The sequence below is a fragment of the Eptatretus burgeri genome, chromosome 12 (assembly GCF_056783735.1).
Source record: "Eptatretus burgeri isolate ZD-2024b chromosome 12, Ebu_testis_v1, whole genome shotgun sequence".
NCBI lineage: Eukaryota > Metazoa > Chordata > Myxini > Myxiniformes > Myxinidae > Eptatretus > Eptatretus burgeri.
In genome coordinates, this window is record NC_140972.1 from 41366078 (window position 1) to 41386478 (window position 20401).

Below are 20401 nucleotides of genomic sequence, written 5' to 3' on the forward strand. Positions count from 1 at the left end.
CCGGGGCCTGTCCCGACATTTTTTTGTTTCAGAGGTTTCCTCCTATCTTTCACCATTCAGGAGATTAGCGCATGCAGACAAACAAACAAACAAAAACTTCAAATTATATAATATATATATATATATATATATATATATATATATATATATGTGTGTATGATTGACCCCTCGCATGCTCCTCTAGCCAAAGTAGCTGCATAAAGCAACCCAAGAAGACTTATGCAAGGTTCGTGCTAACCACTGTTTCGAACCCTTCTCATAGTTCATCATCAACTATCAAGACATTCACACATAGTACACACATGACAATCCCAATGCTGTCCACTCCCCTCATCAACTAACGGACCGCTTTCATCACTTATTGGCGAATCATCAGCAATAGCATAGACAGCAATGCATACCAATGAAGCTCTCAAGCATGTACCATGTGCAAACGTCAAAAGCAGTCAATATGTAAATAAAGAAAGACACACCCACATCTCTCACCTGTGAATGGATGGAACAGCCAATCAGCTCTCACCTAATCGACGACACCCAGGTGTATAGGATAATATAAATGATTGACCCCTTACATGCTCCTCCAGCCAAAGTAGCTGCATAAAGCTATGTATATATATATATATATATATATATATATATATATATATATATATATATATATATATATATATATACATACATAATAAACATAAGTGTTAAGACATTTATGTTGTGGGGTTTTAACAGGCTACCGCCATCTTTTACTCGTATAAAAGAAAAAATCACAGCCTTGGTATTTAAATGGAAAACGTAATGAATTTGAGAAATATCAAATCAGCCTTATTAAAGAAATAACTGAAACAAAAGTGGACAATACAAATACGTTGGAGGATGTAAAGAAAACTTTGATAATTATCATTTAATTATGATAATTTGATAAAATTGATAAAATTATAATTTTAGGTAAACTTTGACATTGAAAACGTTGAGGAAAACTTTGATAAAATTATAATTTAATCTACTGCAATCTCAAACTGAGAACTCAAACAAGAGCATGAAGAGAGGTTTTTCATTTCATGTCTGCTCAACAAAGATACTTAAACCAAGAAATGGTACTCAATGGTGATGAATTACACAAACAAATATTCGTTGGTTCGCTGTTTGAGTATATATGGGAATAAGGTGCAAGACCATCCCCTCCACCTTCCTTCCACCCCTCTCCATCCCTTTCCCCCCTCTCCCTCACCTTCTCACTCTTGGGGAATTTGGATGTCTGTCAAAAAGTTTTTCCTTTTCCCCCATTCACTTAAATGTAGATTGTGGACTGCACCAGAACCCCCATTTTTCCGACCACTAATGGATGCCTGGATTGACTGGGAAAACCATGAAAGAAAGATGTAAGGTTGGTTTCACATGATAATTTCTTGTAACCATCCATACCTTGTTTACATACGTTTTGCATACCATCTCTACACCCTTTTAAATTAAAAAAATGTTTTTTTATTACATGTAAATTATAGTGATGAAACTATACCATCAGAAATTAATCATATCACACTTCATTGTACCTGGTCCCAAGCTCAGAACAATACTCGCCGATACGAAGATCTGTCTGCAAAGCACCGGGATGGACAGTTTGTAGTGAGTAGAGCCAGGAATCTTCCACAGACTAAACTGCTCAAAGGTGATCCAGTGTGCTACTTCCTAGCTATCCTGCCATATCACTGGGAGGGTGATCATAATTCCTGGGATGGTGATAATAATCCTGGTGGAAAACATTTTGGAAAGCAATTTTCAAAAGACCTATTTGCCCTATATTAATCTTATTCCACAATATTACTTGAGTAACCCTTCAGTTACCCTTCTTCTACCATTTACATGAGCCATGCTAATAATGTTTTCATGACCTTCACCTTATGTCATGCACAATAACTATGATATCAGATTCTCAAGCGAAAACAAAGTATCGAATGGCCAAACCAACCAATTACAGTGTATATTTCAATGAGTATATTAATAGATGATGTATGTGATTAAAAGACAGTAAACGTTTTATTTATTGAAATAATTTACTTTTCCATACAATTTGGTGCATATTGTAGTCACTCTCAGTGCAGATAGGGTGACAGGAGGCTTAAATTTGCAAACAAGTAGATTTCAGAGCCATTTGAAGTACATTAGCTCATATGCCAGATAGTGAAACCATTTCACCCCTCCCCCCTTTCCCTCGGGAATTTTCTGGACCATACATTTTGAAGAATATGGGTCATTTGGCTCTGAAATCTGCTTGTTTGCCAATTGTCTATGTGTGCTCAGCTGTGTTACAAAGTGATTTGTAGTACTACAAGAGTGTAAACTGAAAACAAGAAAAAGAGCAATTAGCGATTGCAGACCCACACCAGGACTTGTTTTTGTGTGGTGTTTGTGTCGTTTTGTGTCATGTATTTTGAGTGGTGTTTCTGTGCTGGTGTGTTACGTAATTAATAATAGACATAACTAGAACTGTCACTTTATAACTGCTTTCATTGGGTACTTGACCTTGACCAATGACGTTTATTGTTTTTCAAATGCATTCAGATTAAAACTAGAAGGGCACTCGGTAGAATGCATACCTCCGCCGTGTAATACCTGATCCACCAGAACATATCGGGCCCAATCCATTTTGGAAATATCATGCTATACAGCGAGAGGTAATGGATGACACAAAGCTTGGAGGTAAGGTGGATAGCAGAGAGGGTGGTGAACAGATACAAGAGAGTATTGATACTTGTATGGATTGGGCAAAAGATTGGCAGATGGAATTTAATCTGAGCAAGTGTAAGGTGTTGAGGATGGGAAAGAACAATGAAAATAGAGATTACAGGATGCAAGGGGTAATTTTGGAGCGTGTCACATGGGAGAAGGATCTGGGGGTGGTAATAGATACAGGAGTTAAGCAGACAGCATAGTGCCAGGCAGCTATAGGTAAAGCAAATGGGGTTTTAGGCTGTATGAGGAAGGGGATCAATTATAAATCAAAAGAGGTGGTGTTACCATTCTACAGGAATTTAGTGAGGGCCACATCTAGAATATTGTGTGCAGTTTTGGTCACCACAGTTCTGGAAGTACATAGATGCCATAGAGAAGGTTCAGCATAGGGCTACTAGATTGATTCTGGGCCAAGTTCGACTCAGCTATGAGGAGCAGTTGAAGGAGACAGGGCTTTAATCATGAGAAAGGAGGTGGTTGCGAGGAGATATGATAGAGATGTTTAAGATAATGAAAGGTATAGATAAAATAAGTGCAGATGAATTATTCAACAGAGTAGACAGTGATGAGATAAGGGGCCATAGCTTGAGAGTAAAGCAGAGGACAGTTAAGACGGTAGTAAGGCAGGGGACTTTTACTCAGAGAGTAGTTAATGCATGGAATGGTCTCCCTGGAAAGATAGTGGTAGCAGAAAAAGAAGATAAGTTAAAATTAGAATTAGATAGGTGGCTGGAAGTTATGGGGATGTTGGTAAGACTTTTAGGTAGCTTGAGTATTGATGGGTGATTGTGTACGGAGTGCTGTTGGTGGGGTTCTTGTTAAGGGGGGTTGTGTGTTTGATGTGTCTTTTTTTACCAAGCCCATGCCCCTTCTCCGAGGGTAAGAAAAGAAAAGAATTTTTTTTTTGCAACAAAAAAAAATTCTAATTTTTTTTTCTTTCATTAATTAAAATGATCTTGGGTTGGTGTGGTGTGGTGTTTGTGCAGGTATGATGGGCTGAATGGCCTCCACCTGTGTTGTATTTCCTTGTTGGCCTTGTTGTCCTTGTTATATCGTTTATGGCCCAATCTCTCAATGGTGAAGAATCACTTAAAAAAATAAAATAATTCTCCCATCCAGATCCGAATTAGGATGTTCACCAAAATCAAATCAATCCGTCCTTGCTTCACACCCAACTTGTCCATCAAGTTTCATCCAAAATCAGCCACTTGTATTTTAAGGCCCGGTCACACCTTGACGTTTTAGCCAACGTATGCCGATTTTTGAATTTTTTTTCTAAAACGCTGGCACACGTTGAATACGTTATGGGTAAGTTTTGATAACATTGAGAGCACGCTGAAAAACACTGCCATACGTCGTTGTACGTTGGCTTTAAACGTTGTACTTTTTGGTTGTCCTCAAATTTTTTCATGCTTGAAATTTCAGGACGTATGCCGGCGTATGACTCACACGTTCCGCTACGCTGGCCACAAGTTGTATGCACGGTCTGCGATCGTTGACAGACGTCAACACATGCTACTTGTAAGTTAATCATAAGTTGAGACATACCGAGGTAATGTTTAGCGTACCCGAAACTTATTTCTAACCTATGATTAACGTGTTGTTGGCACGTTACGCGATCGTTGCCACACATCGACAGACGTTACTTTTAAGTTACTCATAGGCTGAAAGACGTTGGTATAATGGATCGTCCTTGCGTCAGCATCCACGGCCACGGCCAGGACACTTATTTGCAGCATTCTTCAAACTTTTCTTCGGCATGACGAGGATGTTCACACTTTGATGTCTAGCTTGGCTATGATTCCAATTGTCCATCGGCAGCGTCTATTTAAAATAGTCGAGTTTGAGCGTTTTAACACGTTCAGAAGAAACGCTTCAAATTTCCAAACCCCAGCGTCAAAAAACAAAGGCGAGTGACAGCAATTTAAATTGTTCATTGTAAACAATGAAAATAGCTGAGTGGTACCGTTTAAAAGTCGGTGAGTGTAAAAAAAATCCAATTGTTGAGCGCAAGCGTCTACTTTCAATAGTGGGGTTTGAGCGATTTAACACGTTCAATAGAAACGATTAAAATTTCCGAGCGCCAGCGTCAAAAAACAAAGGCGAGTGACAGCAATTTAAATCGTTTATTGTAAACAATGAAAATAGCTGAGTGGTACCGTTTAAAAGTCATTGAGTGTAAAAAAAATCCAATTGTTGAGCTTAAGCGTCTACTCTCAATAGTGGAGATGCAGCCATTTAAATCGTTGAGTGGCAGCCGATGAATAGCAAACCCCACGTCACCGGCAAAGATAAACTGCCGCACGATATGGATAAGTTAGGCGATCTTTGGGCATAGTTTGTGAACGCCGGCTTCACGATAATTATTCGTTGGTATATTGTATCTATAAGTAATCAAAGCGCTCTATGCACATTATTAGTTCATTGTGCATTTGTCCAACCCGTTATGAATAGACCTAAATCGTAAAAACAAGCTATAGCTCATTGTTGAAAAAGCCCCATAAAAAATTAGCCGCAAGAACTTCGAACAATGGTGAAAAGATGTCTCCTACCCGTGGACACGTGGACGCAAGGACGATCCATCATAACCCACACCCTCCCCCTCACACTCACCTACTACTGCCAACATGAACAAACTACTACTAATACTAATACTAATACTGATTCTGATACTGATACTGTTACTGCTGACATGGACATCGACTCAAAAAGGACTCGAAAACACTGTTGGGTTCCTCTTTTATGAGCAGCATTTTTATATACCAATTCCCAAAACCGCTGGGAACACGTCTTTATATGGCAGTTGTAAGCTAGAAACACATTAATTTTTTTTTTTTTGTCGACCGGAAGACGTCATTGGAATACGTCTACATACGTCGATGTGTGTTGGGGCTACGTAAAGAATTGGTTCAAAGCACGTCAAACATAAGTTAGAAATAAGTTTCGCGTAAAAAAGACATTACCGCGACGTGTTTCGACTTATGAGTAGCTTATAAGTAGCCTTTGTGGACGTGTGTAAGCGTCCACATATCGTGTGTAAAACTTATCCCCATCGCATGCGGAACGTGTGTCATACGTAGCTTGAGTATTGATGACATGACCGAGTTCAGTCGTAAAATTTTGAACATGTTTAAAATTTCTTGACGTACTCTACTTACTACGACGTATGATAGCGTACTTTAGCGTTCTACTCACGTATACCAAACTTACTCATACCGTATTTGATGTGCCCCAACGTTTTAGACACATTTTTCTTAGGTCGGCATACGCTGGCAAGATCGCCAAGGTGTGACCGCGATGTTCACACTTCCATTTCTACGGCAGTTATGATTCGAATCGTTGTGCGTCAGCCTTTTAATAGGCTACGTCACGACATCGTCGGCGATGCGTGCAACGCGCTATGCCTAAGTTAGACTATCGTTGGGCTTCGGTTGTGTAGGCCGACAACAGGTTCAGCATTCGTTGGTATAAGTTATCTATAACACAACGAAACGTTCTGTGTCCGTTACCAATGCGTTATAAATAAGACCAAGTCGCTATGAATACGTCCGAGTCTTTAAAAAAAAACATCAAAAGTTCAACGTAAGCCAGCGTTTTACATACATTTTAATACGTTGCCATCGCTGGCTAAAACGTCAAGGTGTGACCGGGCCTTTAGATTTGTATAATTTATTTATTTACTTTTTATTTAAAATGGTCTTCATAAGTTGGTGATACTATACATGATGTACAATCTGTATTCATTACCTGATGTATGAAATCTCCATCACACAAGTCATATTCAAGGATCTGTTCAGCCTCTCCCCATCCATGTGATTCAGGACTCGGTATAACAGGATGCTGGGCACATGGGCATTTTTCCAGTTAAGCACCTGGGATCCATGAGGACATGTATCTTCAGTGCGGATAGGGTGACAGGAGGCTCATTTGAATTCCATCTGAGATGGACAGTAGTTCGGTGTTGCCAGTCTGGAATTTCTGCTTTGCTATATCATAACAGAGCTTGTTTATATCCTTGCATAACTTTTTTGGTTTACCATAGAGACAACAAACAAATTGTTCAAGTTCATAATGAGTATCATTTGATACTTCATTGGAATTTCAAAGTACCATGAAGCCAGTCATAAAGTTTTTCTGTTTCTTGAGGATGTTGTAAGGCCATATTTTGCCTTTTCTAACAAAGGCACTGGTCAAATTGCATCGAGTGAATGCATGCAGGCCAGCCAATGCTTGGCACATACACTACATGGCCAAAAGTATGCAGACACACCTTATAATTATTAGTGAATTCGGCTATTTCAGCCACACTCATTGCTGACGGGTGTATACAATCAAGCACACAGCCATGCAATCTCCATAGACAAACATTGACAGGAGAATGTGCCAGACTGAAGAGCTCAGTGACTTTCAACGTGGCACCGTCATGGGATTCCACCTTTCCAATAAGTCACTTCATCAAATTTCTGCCCTGCTAGAGCTGCCCCAGTCACTGTAAGTGCTGTTATTGTGAAGTGGTAATGTCTAGGAGCAACAACAGCTCAGCCACGAAGTGCTAGACCACACAAGCACACAGAATGGAACCACCGAGTACTGAAATGCGTAGTGCAGAAAAATCGTCTGTTGTCAGTTGCAACACTCATGACCGAGTTCCAAAGTTACTCTGGAAGCAACGTCAACACAAGCACTGTTTGTCAAGAGCTTCATGAAATGGGTTTCCATGGCTGATCAGCAGCACACAAGTCTAAGATCATCACGTGCAATGCTAAGCGTCGGCTGGAGAGGTGTGAAGCTCACTGCCGTCAGACTTTGGAGCAGTGGAAACGCATTCTCCAGAGTGATGAATCACGCTTCACCATCTGACAGGCCGGCAGACAAATCTGGGTTTGGCGGATGCCAGGAGAACGCTACCTGCCCTAATGCATAGTGCCAACTGTAAAGTTTGGTGGAGGAGGAATAATTGTGTGGGGCTGTTTTTCATGGTTTGGCTAGGCCCCTTGGTTCCATTGAAGGGAATTCTTAACATGACAGCATACGATGACACCCTAGACGATTCTGTGCTTCCAAATTTGTGGCAACAGTTTGTGGAAGGCCCTTTCCTGTTTCAGCATGACAATGCCCACGTGCACAAAGCAAGGTCCATACAGAAATGGTTTGTCGAGATTGGTGACAAAGAACTTGACTGGACTGCACAGAGCCCTGACCTCAACCCCAAACACTTTTGGGATGAATTGGAATGCCGACTGCGAGCCAGACCTAATCGCCCAACATCAGTGTCCGACCCCACGAATGCTCTTGTGGCTGATGGAAGCAAATCCCCACAGCAATCCTTCAACATCTAGTGGAAAGTTTTCCCAGAAGAGTGGAGGCTGTTATAGCAGCAAAGAGGGGATCAACTCCATATTAATGCCCATGATTTTGGAATGAGATGTTAGACGAGCAGGTGTCCACTTACTTTTGGCCATGTAGTGTATCTGAACCATTAACTGTGTGGAGGGTCTTCTTGTTAAGAAGTCACCTCTTGTTTGCAACACTTGTGTCAAAGAAAATGTTTGTTGTTAATTTATTGCAGTAATACAACAATAGCATAAGGACATCTGTGTCTGGGGATCTAACAATGGTGTCTAGTTTTGATGTCAATTGTGCTGCATGCAAACAATGAAGTATGTTCCTTGTATCTGTCTCTTCTTATGATGAAGCGAGCTCTGCTACTTGGTGACTCTGCACAATTTGCCCAACAACACTTGTTCGAAAAATACACTACATTTCCTCACAAACAAAAAAATAGCTGTCGGCTCACCAAATTTGGTGCATTCTGTGTTCATCCTTTTTCCATTCATTGAGAAGTAGCCTTATTAGGTGCTCTTTGTTGTTACTGTTCATGACCAAAGATTTCCAAGCTCTTGGAAGTTTTGTTGATGGACCTTTGATAAGGAATGATTCTGAAGTACCTCTTCTCATGCGCTCTCAAATTGTGGCCCTTCACAGAGTTCTCTCATCCCCTCTTCCTGTCCAGGCTGGAGTTCCTCAAGGCAGTGTTCTGAGCCCTGTTCTTTTTCTGGTTTTCATCAATGATCTCTCCAACTCTCTGGAAAATCCTCTTCATCTCATTGCTGATGACTCCACCCTCTGCCGTACCTTCTGTCATTCCTCAGATCAGCAAGCAGCAGCCTTTTCACTCTGTGCAGATCTGGATAAAATCACAAACTGGTCCAACACGTGGAACATGTCTTTCAATCCAGACAAATCTCACACTCTCACTATGTCTCTTCGAAAGGACCATCTGGAAACCCCGACCCACCATCTACTTTAACAACAATCCTCTTGAAGAAGTCCTTTCATTCAAGCTTCTGGGTCTCACTAGGTCTCACTATCTGCCGTGATCTTTCCTGCGAAAGGCAATTTTCTAAGCTGGCCTCCAAAGCCAGTTGCCGGCTCCATCGTACAAAGTCCTTCCTTGGCACAACTGAGCTCCTGACCACATACAAAACTTTCATCCACAGCCTGATGGAGTACTGCTTTCCCCTCTGGGCTGGTGATCTCACCTCTCACCTTTCTCGGCTTCACGTTGTGGAAACCAAGGCATTTAGGAGCATTGGTATCTCCCGCGATGAGGCTGTCTTTGGGTCTCTCACTCTCTCACCGCAAGCAGGTCGGTGATCTTTCTGTCATCTCCCATCTCCTCTCTGTCCTCGCCCTCTCCCCCCCCCGGCTGCTCTGTCTGCGTTATATCCCCTCACCCCCCCCCCCCCCAATATTTCCGCAGGGCACTCAACTCAAGGTCCGCCAGCATCCCCTTCTGGTAGAACTACAAAAATCAAGAATCACTGCTCACCTTCACTCTTCCATTCCTCAATTTTCCCACCTTTGGAACAAACTCCCACACTCTCTTTAATCCCACTCTTCCCTCCAGGTCTTCAAAACAGCTGTTCACCACTGCCTCTTATCTTCGCCCATCCACAACCACGATCTTTTCTACCCCTGTTAATCCACCCCAAACCCACCACTTAAAATTCCCTGCTTTCCTTCCTGAAAGTCCCTGTCGTGTAAGGACTTGAAAGCCCCGGTAGTGTCCATCTTGTTTACCCTATGTACCCCACCCCATCCCTCTCTCTTCCACAGATCTCCTAATCTCTCTGTTCCCCACTGTTTTGTGCTTCTCTCTCCAACCCCTCTCATCTCCTGCTCCCCTTGTTGTACGTTCTGTGTGTTAGCTCTTATATGAGCCTCGACATTGTGTCCAAAACATAAAAATAAAAGAAAAAATGCATCGCAAATGTCTTGACCAATAGAGTTCACCAACCTTTCCATTTTAGTGGTTAGTTGAGCACAGTCCTGCTTGCCAGATATTATTATTAAGCTAGTAAAGAATTTCACACACTCACCTGGTGTAAAACAGTGTTTGAGAACAAATAATCTGCAGATGGTGACCAGGGAAGTTCTTCAGATTCTCTGAATGAATCAATGATGTAACAACACAATACCATACCTGCTTCTTCCATTCTCTTGTCATGTGCAGCTGCAGATTCAAAGGCAGCTTCTACTGATTGACCTGTGGGGAACTCCTCTGAATATACTAATTCACTCTGCAAATTGGGTTGTCAAAATACTATTATTTGACTAAAGTGCTTGATGAGTTTAGACTTTAGTTTATATGTCATGTATTGTGGATTGTAGTGTGATGGAGTATGCACTTGCATGAAGGATAAATATTTCTCACATAGCATTGTCATTCACTCAGCCTCAGATCCCCGAATGATGTTCTGCTCAATATATTCACTGATGTATTAAAATGCCTTTTGTGGGCTCTTTGCTGCTCTACAACTTCCTCTGTTTCCTCTCACTGTATTTATAATGATTTTCCTGGAGGATTCCCTTCAACATGTATTTTGGTATCTTATCTCCCTGACAATCAAATCAATCCCGATGTATATCCTGCAACAATGCTTGATCTGCCTGAGCTTTAGGCTCAGCTTCTTTAATTGAGGCTTCTGCTGTTTTTATAACAGATGGTCAACGCTTCCCTGTTTTGAGACTTTCCTTTTAGCCTTTTGTATTCTTTTCCGCACAAGATACATTTATCATATGGGGATAAGGTAGATGTTTATATTCTCGGTCTTTTGGAGTCTGTCTCTCCATCATTGTCTTGATCCACCTGACCAGTCCTTTTCCTCAACTATTTAACATTTGTGAATATTTGATAACATTGTCTGTGATACCCATGTTTCTCAAGACATTCCTTCATTATATTCTTGCTTATATCATTAAGCCTTTTATGAGGATCATCACTCAGTTGTCTTTTGTGTGCAACATCCTTGATCTTTGATGAGCTGGACACTTTCAAGAGTCTGACAAACTTATCTGATTTGTTTCTGTCATTGTGTATTATGCATACCATCAAAATACCTGCCCTACGGGCGATCTTGTTCCAAGCATGTAGCATGTTCTTCTGAAACATACCTCCATTTGGGTTGTGTATAGGCAACTGACAGCTGCCTCAATCGCTCCCGACAAAAAAAAACAAAAAACCCAGGTTACGTTCATGAAGCAAAAACATAACTACTGGGGACAGGAATACTGTACTTTAAAAGGTGGTGACTTGTAATACCCTCTCCCACCTGGAGAGGTGCTACACAATACACATTGACAGAGAATTTGCGTTCCTATCCCCTCCCCCTCACCAGCAACAACTGGAAAAGATAAAAACACCCCTGTACACGAACTTGGGTCATGCTGATCCTATGTCGCAAGTCGGGATGTAATTTACCCAGAACTGTAGGAGGAGTTGTGACGCATACACACACAAACACACACCTGTCCTTGAGTTATCGTAACGATTCTCTCTTTAATATGTGAGCTTGGCTTCCTTGTGTGCTTTGCTTACTTTTAGTGGAACTTCAGTCCCTTCAAATCAACAGGGTGTTCATCTGACATGTTGATTAAGACTCTGAAAAGATAACAAAAAAAGTGTCAATTACATAAATACATTGTCCACAAGTGTTGTGCAGATTCAAGTTAGGGCTGTTAAAACTTAAATATTCATTCCTCATGTAAAATTATTTTATTAAATGTTGATAAACACTCATTACTCATCTTACAGTAGTCATCTTGAGTAACTTAATGAACTGAAATATTCTTCAGATGCTGAAAAGTGAGAATTACTTACATATTGTGAATTATGATTGCTGCTGCATCTGCAAACCATTCAAACCAGCCAATTGTATGATTTGGAAATTTTCTGTGCTGAAAATCTTATCGAAATTGAAATATATAGGGTGTCCCAAAAAATATACAACTTTTAAAATGCTTCGTTTGATCCTAAAAAAGCAGTAATTTTGTGACTAATGCTTCATTTCTTGTTGCAGAGACCCTGAAGTTTATTTCGATACCAAGCAAGCGCCAGAAAAATGCCAAGACTGACCGTACAGCAACGGATGAAAATTGTTGAACTTTGGCACCAGACGAAAAGTGTCATACAGGTGCAACGTCTTTACTCGAGACATTTCGGCATCCACTTGCGCCATGCACCAAACTTTCGGAAAATAAAGTACACCATGGCAAAGTTTACCAATGTGGGAACCATCTGTGACCTTCACAAGGGTCACAGTGGTCGGAAGAGGACAGGTCGTAGTGAAGAAAATGTGGAAATGGTGAGACAGGCGGTCGTTCAGAGTCCAAAAAAATCGATTCGCCAACTTTCTGCCGAGACAAACATTCATAAGAGCACCGTTCAGAGGATCCTTTGCCAAGACATTCATGCCTTTCCATACAAAATTCAAACGGAAACGGTGCTTACTGATCAACAGAAATGCAAACGACTAGACTTTGCAAATTGGTTCTCAGGAAAGTTGGAGGAAGATGCAGACTTCCTCAAAAAACTTCACATGACGGACGAATGCCATGCTCACTTGGCCGGGGAGGTAAACAAGCAAAACTTTCGGTACTGGGGAACTGAAAATCCTGGTAATGCATCAACTGAACTGGTGCCTCTATCTGTTCTCAAAGTCACCATGTGGGTGGCGGTTGGTTGGTATGAGATAATTGGTCCATACTTATTTGAAGATGACCAGGGACGCACTTGCACGGTAAACCAGAGGAACTATCGTGAAATGATTCAGGAGTTCTATCTGCCTGAGCTATGTAACTAACCCTAACTCAGGCCTGTAGGAGAAACAACCTGATCCAGATGAGAACGCAGTGGTTCCAGCAGGATGGGGCACCACCCCATACAGCCAGGGAAACAAGGCGTTTTCTCAACCAACATTTTGAGGGCCGCTTTATCTCCCTCTACAAAGACGTTGAGTGGCCACCGTATTCCCCTGACCTTACTCCTCCAGACTTCTTCTTGTGGGGGTATCTCAAGGACAGGATCTATGGAAACCCTATGCCTCAGACTCTTGATCAGCTGAAGGAAAACATCCACCGAGAAATCCAGAACATTCCTCAGGAAACGTTTCCCAAAGTGATGGAGTACATGACAACGCGTTTGCAGGCAGTGATCGGACAATGTGGAGCTTACGTCGAACATGTGGTCTAAAAGAAAACGACGATTCTATTCCAAAATTTAAATTTTGGTGGCAATTTTGACATTGGTACACAAAACTTCAACCTTTCAGCTTTCTATCCAGCCGTATATCTTTTTTAAAAATATGTTATGACCATCCTCTTTGCAGATGAAAAGTTGTATATTTTTTTTGGGACACCCTGTATAAGCCTTAATGAAATGTGAGGATAAATGTGGTTTTCCATCAGAATTGGATATGGATAGTTGATATTATCAACATGGTAAATGAATATTTCATATTCCATTCTATTGATAAAACATGAGCATCATTATTTTATATTTCAGGACATACATACTGTATATTACCATTTATTACACATTGTTTGTAAAATAAAATACGAGTTCTTTCTTGATTCAAAATGACATTCTATGCTGTATTTTAGTAACTGACGTGTATTTTGGGTGATGTCGGACGTTGGAAAGGCACAATACATGTAGAAAATGACATTTTCTTCAGATGACGGACTCCTGCAATATATACAGTAGAAGTGTGTAATATGACAAAGCATACCGAGATAAATGTCATTCAAGTAAATTTCAAATGGGAATGACCCATACTTCACAAAAACACATGGTCTGAAAAAACATCCCTACAGGGTGGGAGGGGGGTTACAGTGGCCTGCAGACAACTTTGTACACTCTTTACACTAAAGTTTGTTGCTCTGGTATAAGAGACCCTCGAACAAAAAAGAAACAAACAAGTACAGACAGGTACATTCACAGTGGACTGCCCCATGCCAAATAAATAAATAACATATCCTCCAACACATGACATTGCCTTTGGCGCCTGATGATGCCATCCGTGCAGCACATTGAGACAGAATTGGGACGCAGTGGTGTACAATAAATGATTGATTAATTGGTTAATTACATAATTAAAATAAATAAATAAGAATCCTTAATTAATTAATTTCTTAATTTCTTAATCAATTAACCAACAGTATACCTAAATCACCACTATTTCATCCAAACCTGTAACTTTTTGAAAATTGATGAAGTGATTAATTGATGAATCAATAAATCAAAAATGCCCTTTATGGTCAAATCACTTGTTCACCGTTGTGTCCAAATATCAGCTTTCCAGCTCAAAAGGTGCCTGAGATATTGTCCAGAGGAGAAATAAAATAAATAAGGAATTAATAAATTGATAATAATTAAGTAATTAATTAATTAATCAAAAGATAGAAAAGTACAGTTTATGCCAAAGCACATCTTCACTTTGACCCCAAATTTTAGTTTCCAAGCTTAAAGGATGGCTGAGATATCGCCCGGAAAAGAAAGAAAGAAAGAAAACAAACATCGTAAAAACTGAGTTCTCCCTTCCTTCGGTGCCCAGAGATGACGTCATGCATCACCTTGATATGGAATTGGGAAGGAGCGGTGTACAACAATAAAGATGTCATGCATAGTACAACACTTGCAAAATCCAGAAAACAAATTTGACCTGAAAAATAATTGGTGGTTGAATTCAACAACCAAATTTGCTACTCCTTAAATCAAGCTGATGAAAACTGACAATTTTATAAATCCTTCCTTTGTTGACCTTTTGGCCTATGATGACCTCAAAAATAATTGTTGGTTGAATTCAGTGTGCTTCACCTAATCCGGATCCGGTCTATCGAAAGGACCTTAATGCAAATCCTGTTCAAATTTCAAGTCAATCGGATGAAAATTGAGGATTTTAGACTCTCAATGGTGAAGAATCATTTAAAAGTTAAATAATTCTCGTATCTGGATCTGAATTCGGATCGTCACCAAGATTGAACCTATTCATCCTTGTCACACACACAACCTGTCCACCAAGTTTCATCCAAATCCATCGATAATATTTTGAGATATTGTGCTATGAAAAAGTTTGGTCCAATCTCTCAATTGGTGAAGAATCACTTCAAAAATTCTCAGATCCGGATCCGGACTCGGATCTTCATAAAAATTGAATCGATTCAACCTCGTCACACACCAAACCTGTCCACCAACATTCGTCCGAATCCAACCATAATCTTTTGAGATATTGTGCTATATATCATTTTTGGTCACATCTCTCAATGCTGAAGAATCGCTTCAAAAAATTATCATATCCGGATCCGGATTCGGATCTTCATCAAAACTAAGCGTTGCTGTCCTTGGCTACACAAACAAAAAAATAATTCAGGACGATTGCTTGAAAACTGTGGCCAAAAATTGTGGCAAGCAGACAGACAGACAGACAGACAAAGAGACAAACGCTGCTTGGCAACAACCTTGGAAAAAAAAGAAATGGCAAAAAAACACACACAACCAACCAATGTGGTTGAAAAATATTCGATTTTCGCAAGTAACAACTGAAAACTGAGTACACCCTTCCCACGCATACCACGATGACCTCGTGCAGCACTTGGAGATGGAGCAGGGACGAGTACAACAACAAATACTTGGATGATCGGATCGATAAGATGCGAACAACACTTCGGCAAACAATCAAGAAAATCCCTTTTTGTGCAATAATGGAATGTTTCGTCGTTTCGTGGGATCCTTGATGAAATGAAATTAAAAAAATAATAAATAAATAAATAAAAATAATAAAATTAAAAAAAAAACTTTAAATTTGTTTTTTTGCATTTTCTTCTTTGGATCTTGTGTTGATAAATTATTGTGACGTTGATGTGGCGCAGGCACGATGGGCTGAGTGGCCTCCACCTGTGTGTGTCTGAGTTCCTTGTCTTTCCTTGAAACGCAAGCTGTTGACTCGATTTGGTTGTTTTAACCAACTGATTTGCTCTGCTGGGAGCTTGTACGTCCAAATTTTCTTTTGAGCTGCCCAGCCTGGGTTCGAATCTTGTGAGAGTTTTCTTTGGACACAAAGTCAAGGCTCGTGGAAGAGCTATGCACATAGAACGGATGAGGATGTGACGGTACGAGGAGAAGAGAGAAACACACCAACAGCAGGGTTGATGGACAAAATAGGGGGAGACGTGGATAGGAACAAAATAGAGGGAAGCGTGGATAGGGACAAAATAGGGGGAGACGTGGATAGGGACAAAATAGGGGGAGATGTAGATAGGGACAAAACAGAGGGAGATGTGGATAGGGACAAAATAGAGGGAGATGTGGATAGGGACAAAATAGAGGGAGATGTGGATAGGGAAAAATAGGGGGAGACGTGGATAGGGATAAAATAGAGGGAGATGTGGATAGGGACAAAATAGAGGGAGATGCGGATAGGGACAAAATAGAGGGAGACGTGGATAGGGACAAAATAGAGGGAGATGTGGATAGGGACAAAATAGAGGGAGATGTGGATAGGGACAAAATAGAGGGAGACGTGGATAGGGATAAAATAGAGGGAGATGTGGATAGGGACAAAATAGAGGGAGATGCGGATAGGGACAAAATAGAGGGAGACGTGGATAGGGACAAAATAGAGGGAGATGTGGATAGGGACAAAATAGAGGGAGATGTGGATAGAGATAAAATAGAGGGAGATGTGGATAGGGACAAAATAGAGGGAGATGTGGATAGGGACAAAATAGAGGGAGATGTGGATAGGGACAAAATAGAGGGAGATGTGGATAGGGACAAAATAGAGGGAGATGTGGATAGGGACAAAATTGGGGGAGACTTGGATCGGGACAAAACAGAGGGAGATGTGGATAGGGACAAAATAGAGGGAGATGTGGATAGGGATAAAATAGAGGGAGATGTGGATAGGGACAAAATAGAGGGAGATGTGGATAGGGACAAAATAGAGGGAGATGTGGATAGGGACAAAATAGAGGGAGATGTGGATAGGGACAAAATAGAGGGAGATGTGGATAGGGAAAAATAGGGGGAGACGTGGATAGGGATAAAATAGAGGGAGATGTGGATAGGGACAAAATAGAGGGAGATGCGGATAGGGACAAAATAGAGGGAGACGTGGATAGGGACAAAATAGAGGGAGATGTGGATAGGGACAAAATAGAGGGAGATGTGGATAGGGAAAAATAGGGGGAGACGTGGATAGGGACAAAACAGAGGGAGATGTGGATAGGGACAAAATAGGGGGAGAAGTGGATAGGGACAAAACAGAGGGAAACGTGGATAGGGACAAAATTGGGGGAGACTTGGATCGGGACAAAACAGAGGGAGATGTAGATAGGGACAAAATAGGGGGAGACGTGGATAGGGACAAAATAGAGGGAGACGTGGATCGGGACAAAATAGAGGGAGATGTGGATAGGGACAAAATAGAGGGAGACGTGGATAGGGAGGGACAAAATAGGGGGAGACGTGGATAAATGAGGACTGTGGGGAAGAATGAGGGGGTAGGGGAGAACGCACAGGTTGGACAAGATGGATGCAGAATCAAACTCTCAGGAAGGAAAAACTGGATATTAGGAAAGATATGGGCTTGGGGGAGGGTTAATGGGGGTATAAAATATCATGTTTTTGGATGGGGGGATGATCTGAGATGGTTGTGAACAACTGTGTTGAAGATCTGGAGGGAAGATCAAGAATGAAATTGAAGAGAATTCTGAACTGTCACCATGGTGTGTCGCATGTCGGGCGATAAATCAATGTGTGCCATCCATTCGGAAGGACCTCAAGCCTGTGGACCCATCAGGCGAGCAGTTGTTGGTTGACGTATAATATTCCACGGTGTCTTTCATGAAGAGTGGACGAGTTATCGAATACAGTTCGAGCTATATATAAATGAATGAGACAAGGCGAGTGTTTTGGGGACGATGCCTTGAAGGCCGAGGGGCCCGGGCGTGGGGATCACCCCATGATTGACACCCTTTTCGAGATGCTTTGACCATTTGCGGGACCAATGGAGAGACTGGCGAGGAGACTCGCCCTCCAGACTTCCCAGGACGTTTCGCACGCCCCATGCACTACACTACTGCTGTGACGACCGACGATGCGTCGATCAAGGTCGCGACGTTTCTCAGCACGACTCGAGTGCTCTGAGCATCATCATCATCATCATCATCATCATCATCATCATCATCATCATCATCATCATCATCGCCGAGTGTCCGTGCGGTAGGCTACTTGCAGGGCTGCAAATCGTCCGGACCTGTTCCGCGGATGTCGCACCTCGCCGATCTTTCGCTACACGTGTCGATCACCTGTGCTGTGATCCCCACCACCCTGTGCTTCCATGCTGCGCTGAACATAGACCTCGTTTTTTTTTTTTTTTTTTTTTTTTTTAAATTAACGGTGCAGTGTCCCCGTTTCAGATCCCCCTCTTGCGCATGTAATCGTCCAGAATAGCGTTGTGCACCTCCCTTGGTCACCACAACCGCCTTGCGCTCACCGTGCTCATTGCCGTGCTGATTGCCGTGATGCCCGTGCTACGCTAGGCGGCGTTAGGCGCATATTATCCCGTCGCGCCGCAGAGAGCGCCGATGTGCCGCATTTACCGAAGGATTCGAGCACAGCAGGGCTCGTCCGAGATTCCGAGCCCGCCCGGATCGCGCTCACGACGCAAACACGAGCCGTACGCCATTTTCCTGATTTAAGGCGCGCACGGGGCTTCTCGCCATATCTCCTCAGGGCATTGTTCGTCGTGAGGATACTCCAGTCCACGTTTTCCCTTCATTGTTTTGTTTCCATTCCCCCCTCCACCCCTCCAGTCCCCCCCTCCCCTCACACTCCTTCGTTGTCACGCCGAGGCGTCCTGTCTGCATTCCTGTGTCGTTTTCACCGAAAGCTGTTGGCAGCGGCGGCGGCTGATCGTGGTTTGACTCCATGAAGAGAGAGCCGAGGGGCCCCCAATGGGGACTTGACGGCGAGAAAAGCATCAAGAGCTGGAGGAGTGATCGGGAGAGAGAGCACGTTCTGAGGGACACTGAAGGCGGGAGATGCGCAGCAGGCAGGAGGGTTATCCTGGGGATGCCTGCTGGGCGAAGGTCTCCGTCGACGCTCCTTCTTGGTTTCTTGCTCGTTGCTTCTCTGAGCCATGTCGGCTCGAAAAGTAAGACGGGATTCGGGGCCGAGTGTGTGGGGGTGCGAGGCAAATGTGTGAGCGAAATGGTGTGCGCTGTGGAATGGCGAGGAGGAAGGGGGTTGGAGCTCGTGAGGGGAGTTGGGGGAGTGCGGGGAAACCTTCACACAACAGCAACAAGAGGGTGGACGTGAGTGAGAGGAACGAACGACACACCGGGACGGTTCAAGTTATTAAAATCCGCCATAAAAGCTCAGACGGCTCAACATGCTCAGTAAATTAATTAATTAATTAATTACTACATTATTATATTTTGAGTCCATTGTGCTTCCAAACTGTTCACCAGCAGTAGGCCATGAAAAAAGATTGTCCTGTTTAAAGGGCATAAAGTGGGTATTTTACAACCAATAAACGAACAAGTGAATTATTGTGAAGATAAGAACATTTGTTTATGATAAGTGGATGGAACTATTAGTTTACTTTGAATTATCAGAGTTGATTACCCTGCTTCCTTGCTTGGCGCTCAGCGTTTAGAAGGAGGAGAGCACGGATAAAACGACGCTGGGAAGGCAGTGTCAAACCACCCAATGCAACCCTTGCCAAGAATGCTCTCTCTGTCGTCTGCACATCGACAACATATGGAACATGGCTTTTTATTAAATTTTTGGGGAGAATATATATATACAGGGGGCTGCCAAAGTAGGTATACAGCAATGAATTATGAATTATTAAATGAATCCTAGCACTACTATTGTAATACTGGTATAATCCTTACTGTATACCTACTTTTGCAGCTATATATATATATATATATATATAATATATATATATATATATGTATATATATATATGTATATATATGTATATATGTATATATATATGTATATATATATGTATATATATGTATATATGTATATATATATGTATATATATATGTATATATGTATATATATATGTATATGTATATGTATATATATATATATGTATATATATGTATATATATGTATATATATGTATATATATGTATATATATATATATATATATATATATATGTATATGTATGTATGTATATATATATGTATATATACATATATATACATATATATATATATATATTCTCGGCAGATAATACAAGACAGCTCATTGAGTGCAAGTTGTGATTTAAAATATACTCTTGTAGTCTGAGCAATGAATGCTTTGTTTT

The 20401-nt window shown here is 41.5% G+C and overlaps 1 protein-coding gene and 1 long non-coding RNA gene across 4 annotated transcripts in view; one reads left to right on the plus strand and one right to left on the minus strand.

The window, feature by feature from the left end:
• LOC147015489 (uncharacterized) overlaps positions 1–18429 on the minus strand; it is a 35941-nt gene extending 17512 nt beyond the window's left edge. Inside the window, exons 1-2 of one of the 3 annotated variants that reach the window (XR_015050352.1) lie at positions 18327–18429; positions 11609–11671 (exon numbers count right to left, since the gene is read on the minus strand). This is a non-coding gene — a long non-coding RNA (uncharacterized LOC147015489). Of the gene's footprint in view, positions 1–11608; positions 11672–13679; positions 13995–18301 lie in introns of those variants that run through there. The other 2 variants (XR_015050350.1, XR_015050351.1) reach the window with 2 other exon arrangements.
• Positions 18430–18503: 74 nt separating this feature from the next.
• Positions 18504–20401, plus strand: part of LOC147015490 (insulin receptor-like) — a 300293-nt gene continuing 298395 nt past the window's right edge. Inside the window, exon 1 of the mRNA XM_085850275.1 lies at positions 18504–19226. Coding sequence (XP_085706401.1) covers positions 19001–19226 — 226 coding nt within the window. The 5' untranslated portion in view covers positions 18504–19000. The remainder of the gene's footprint in view (positions 19227–20401) is intronic.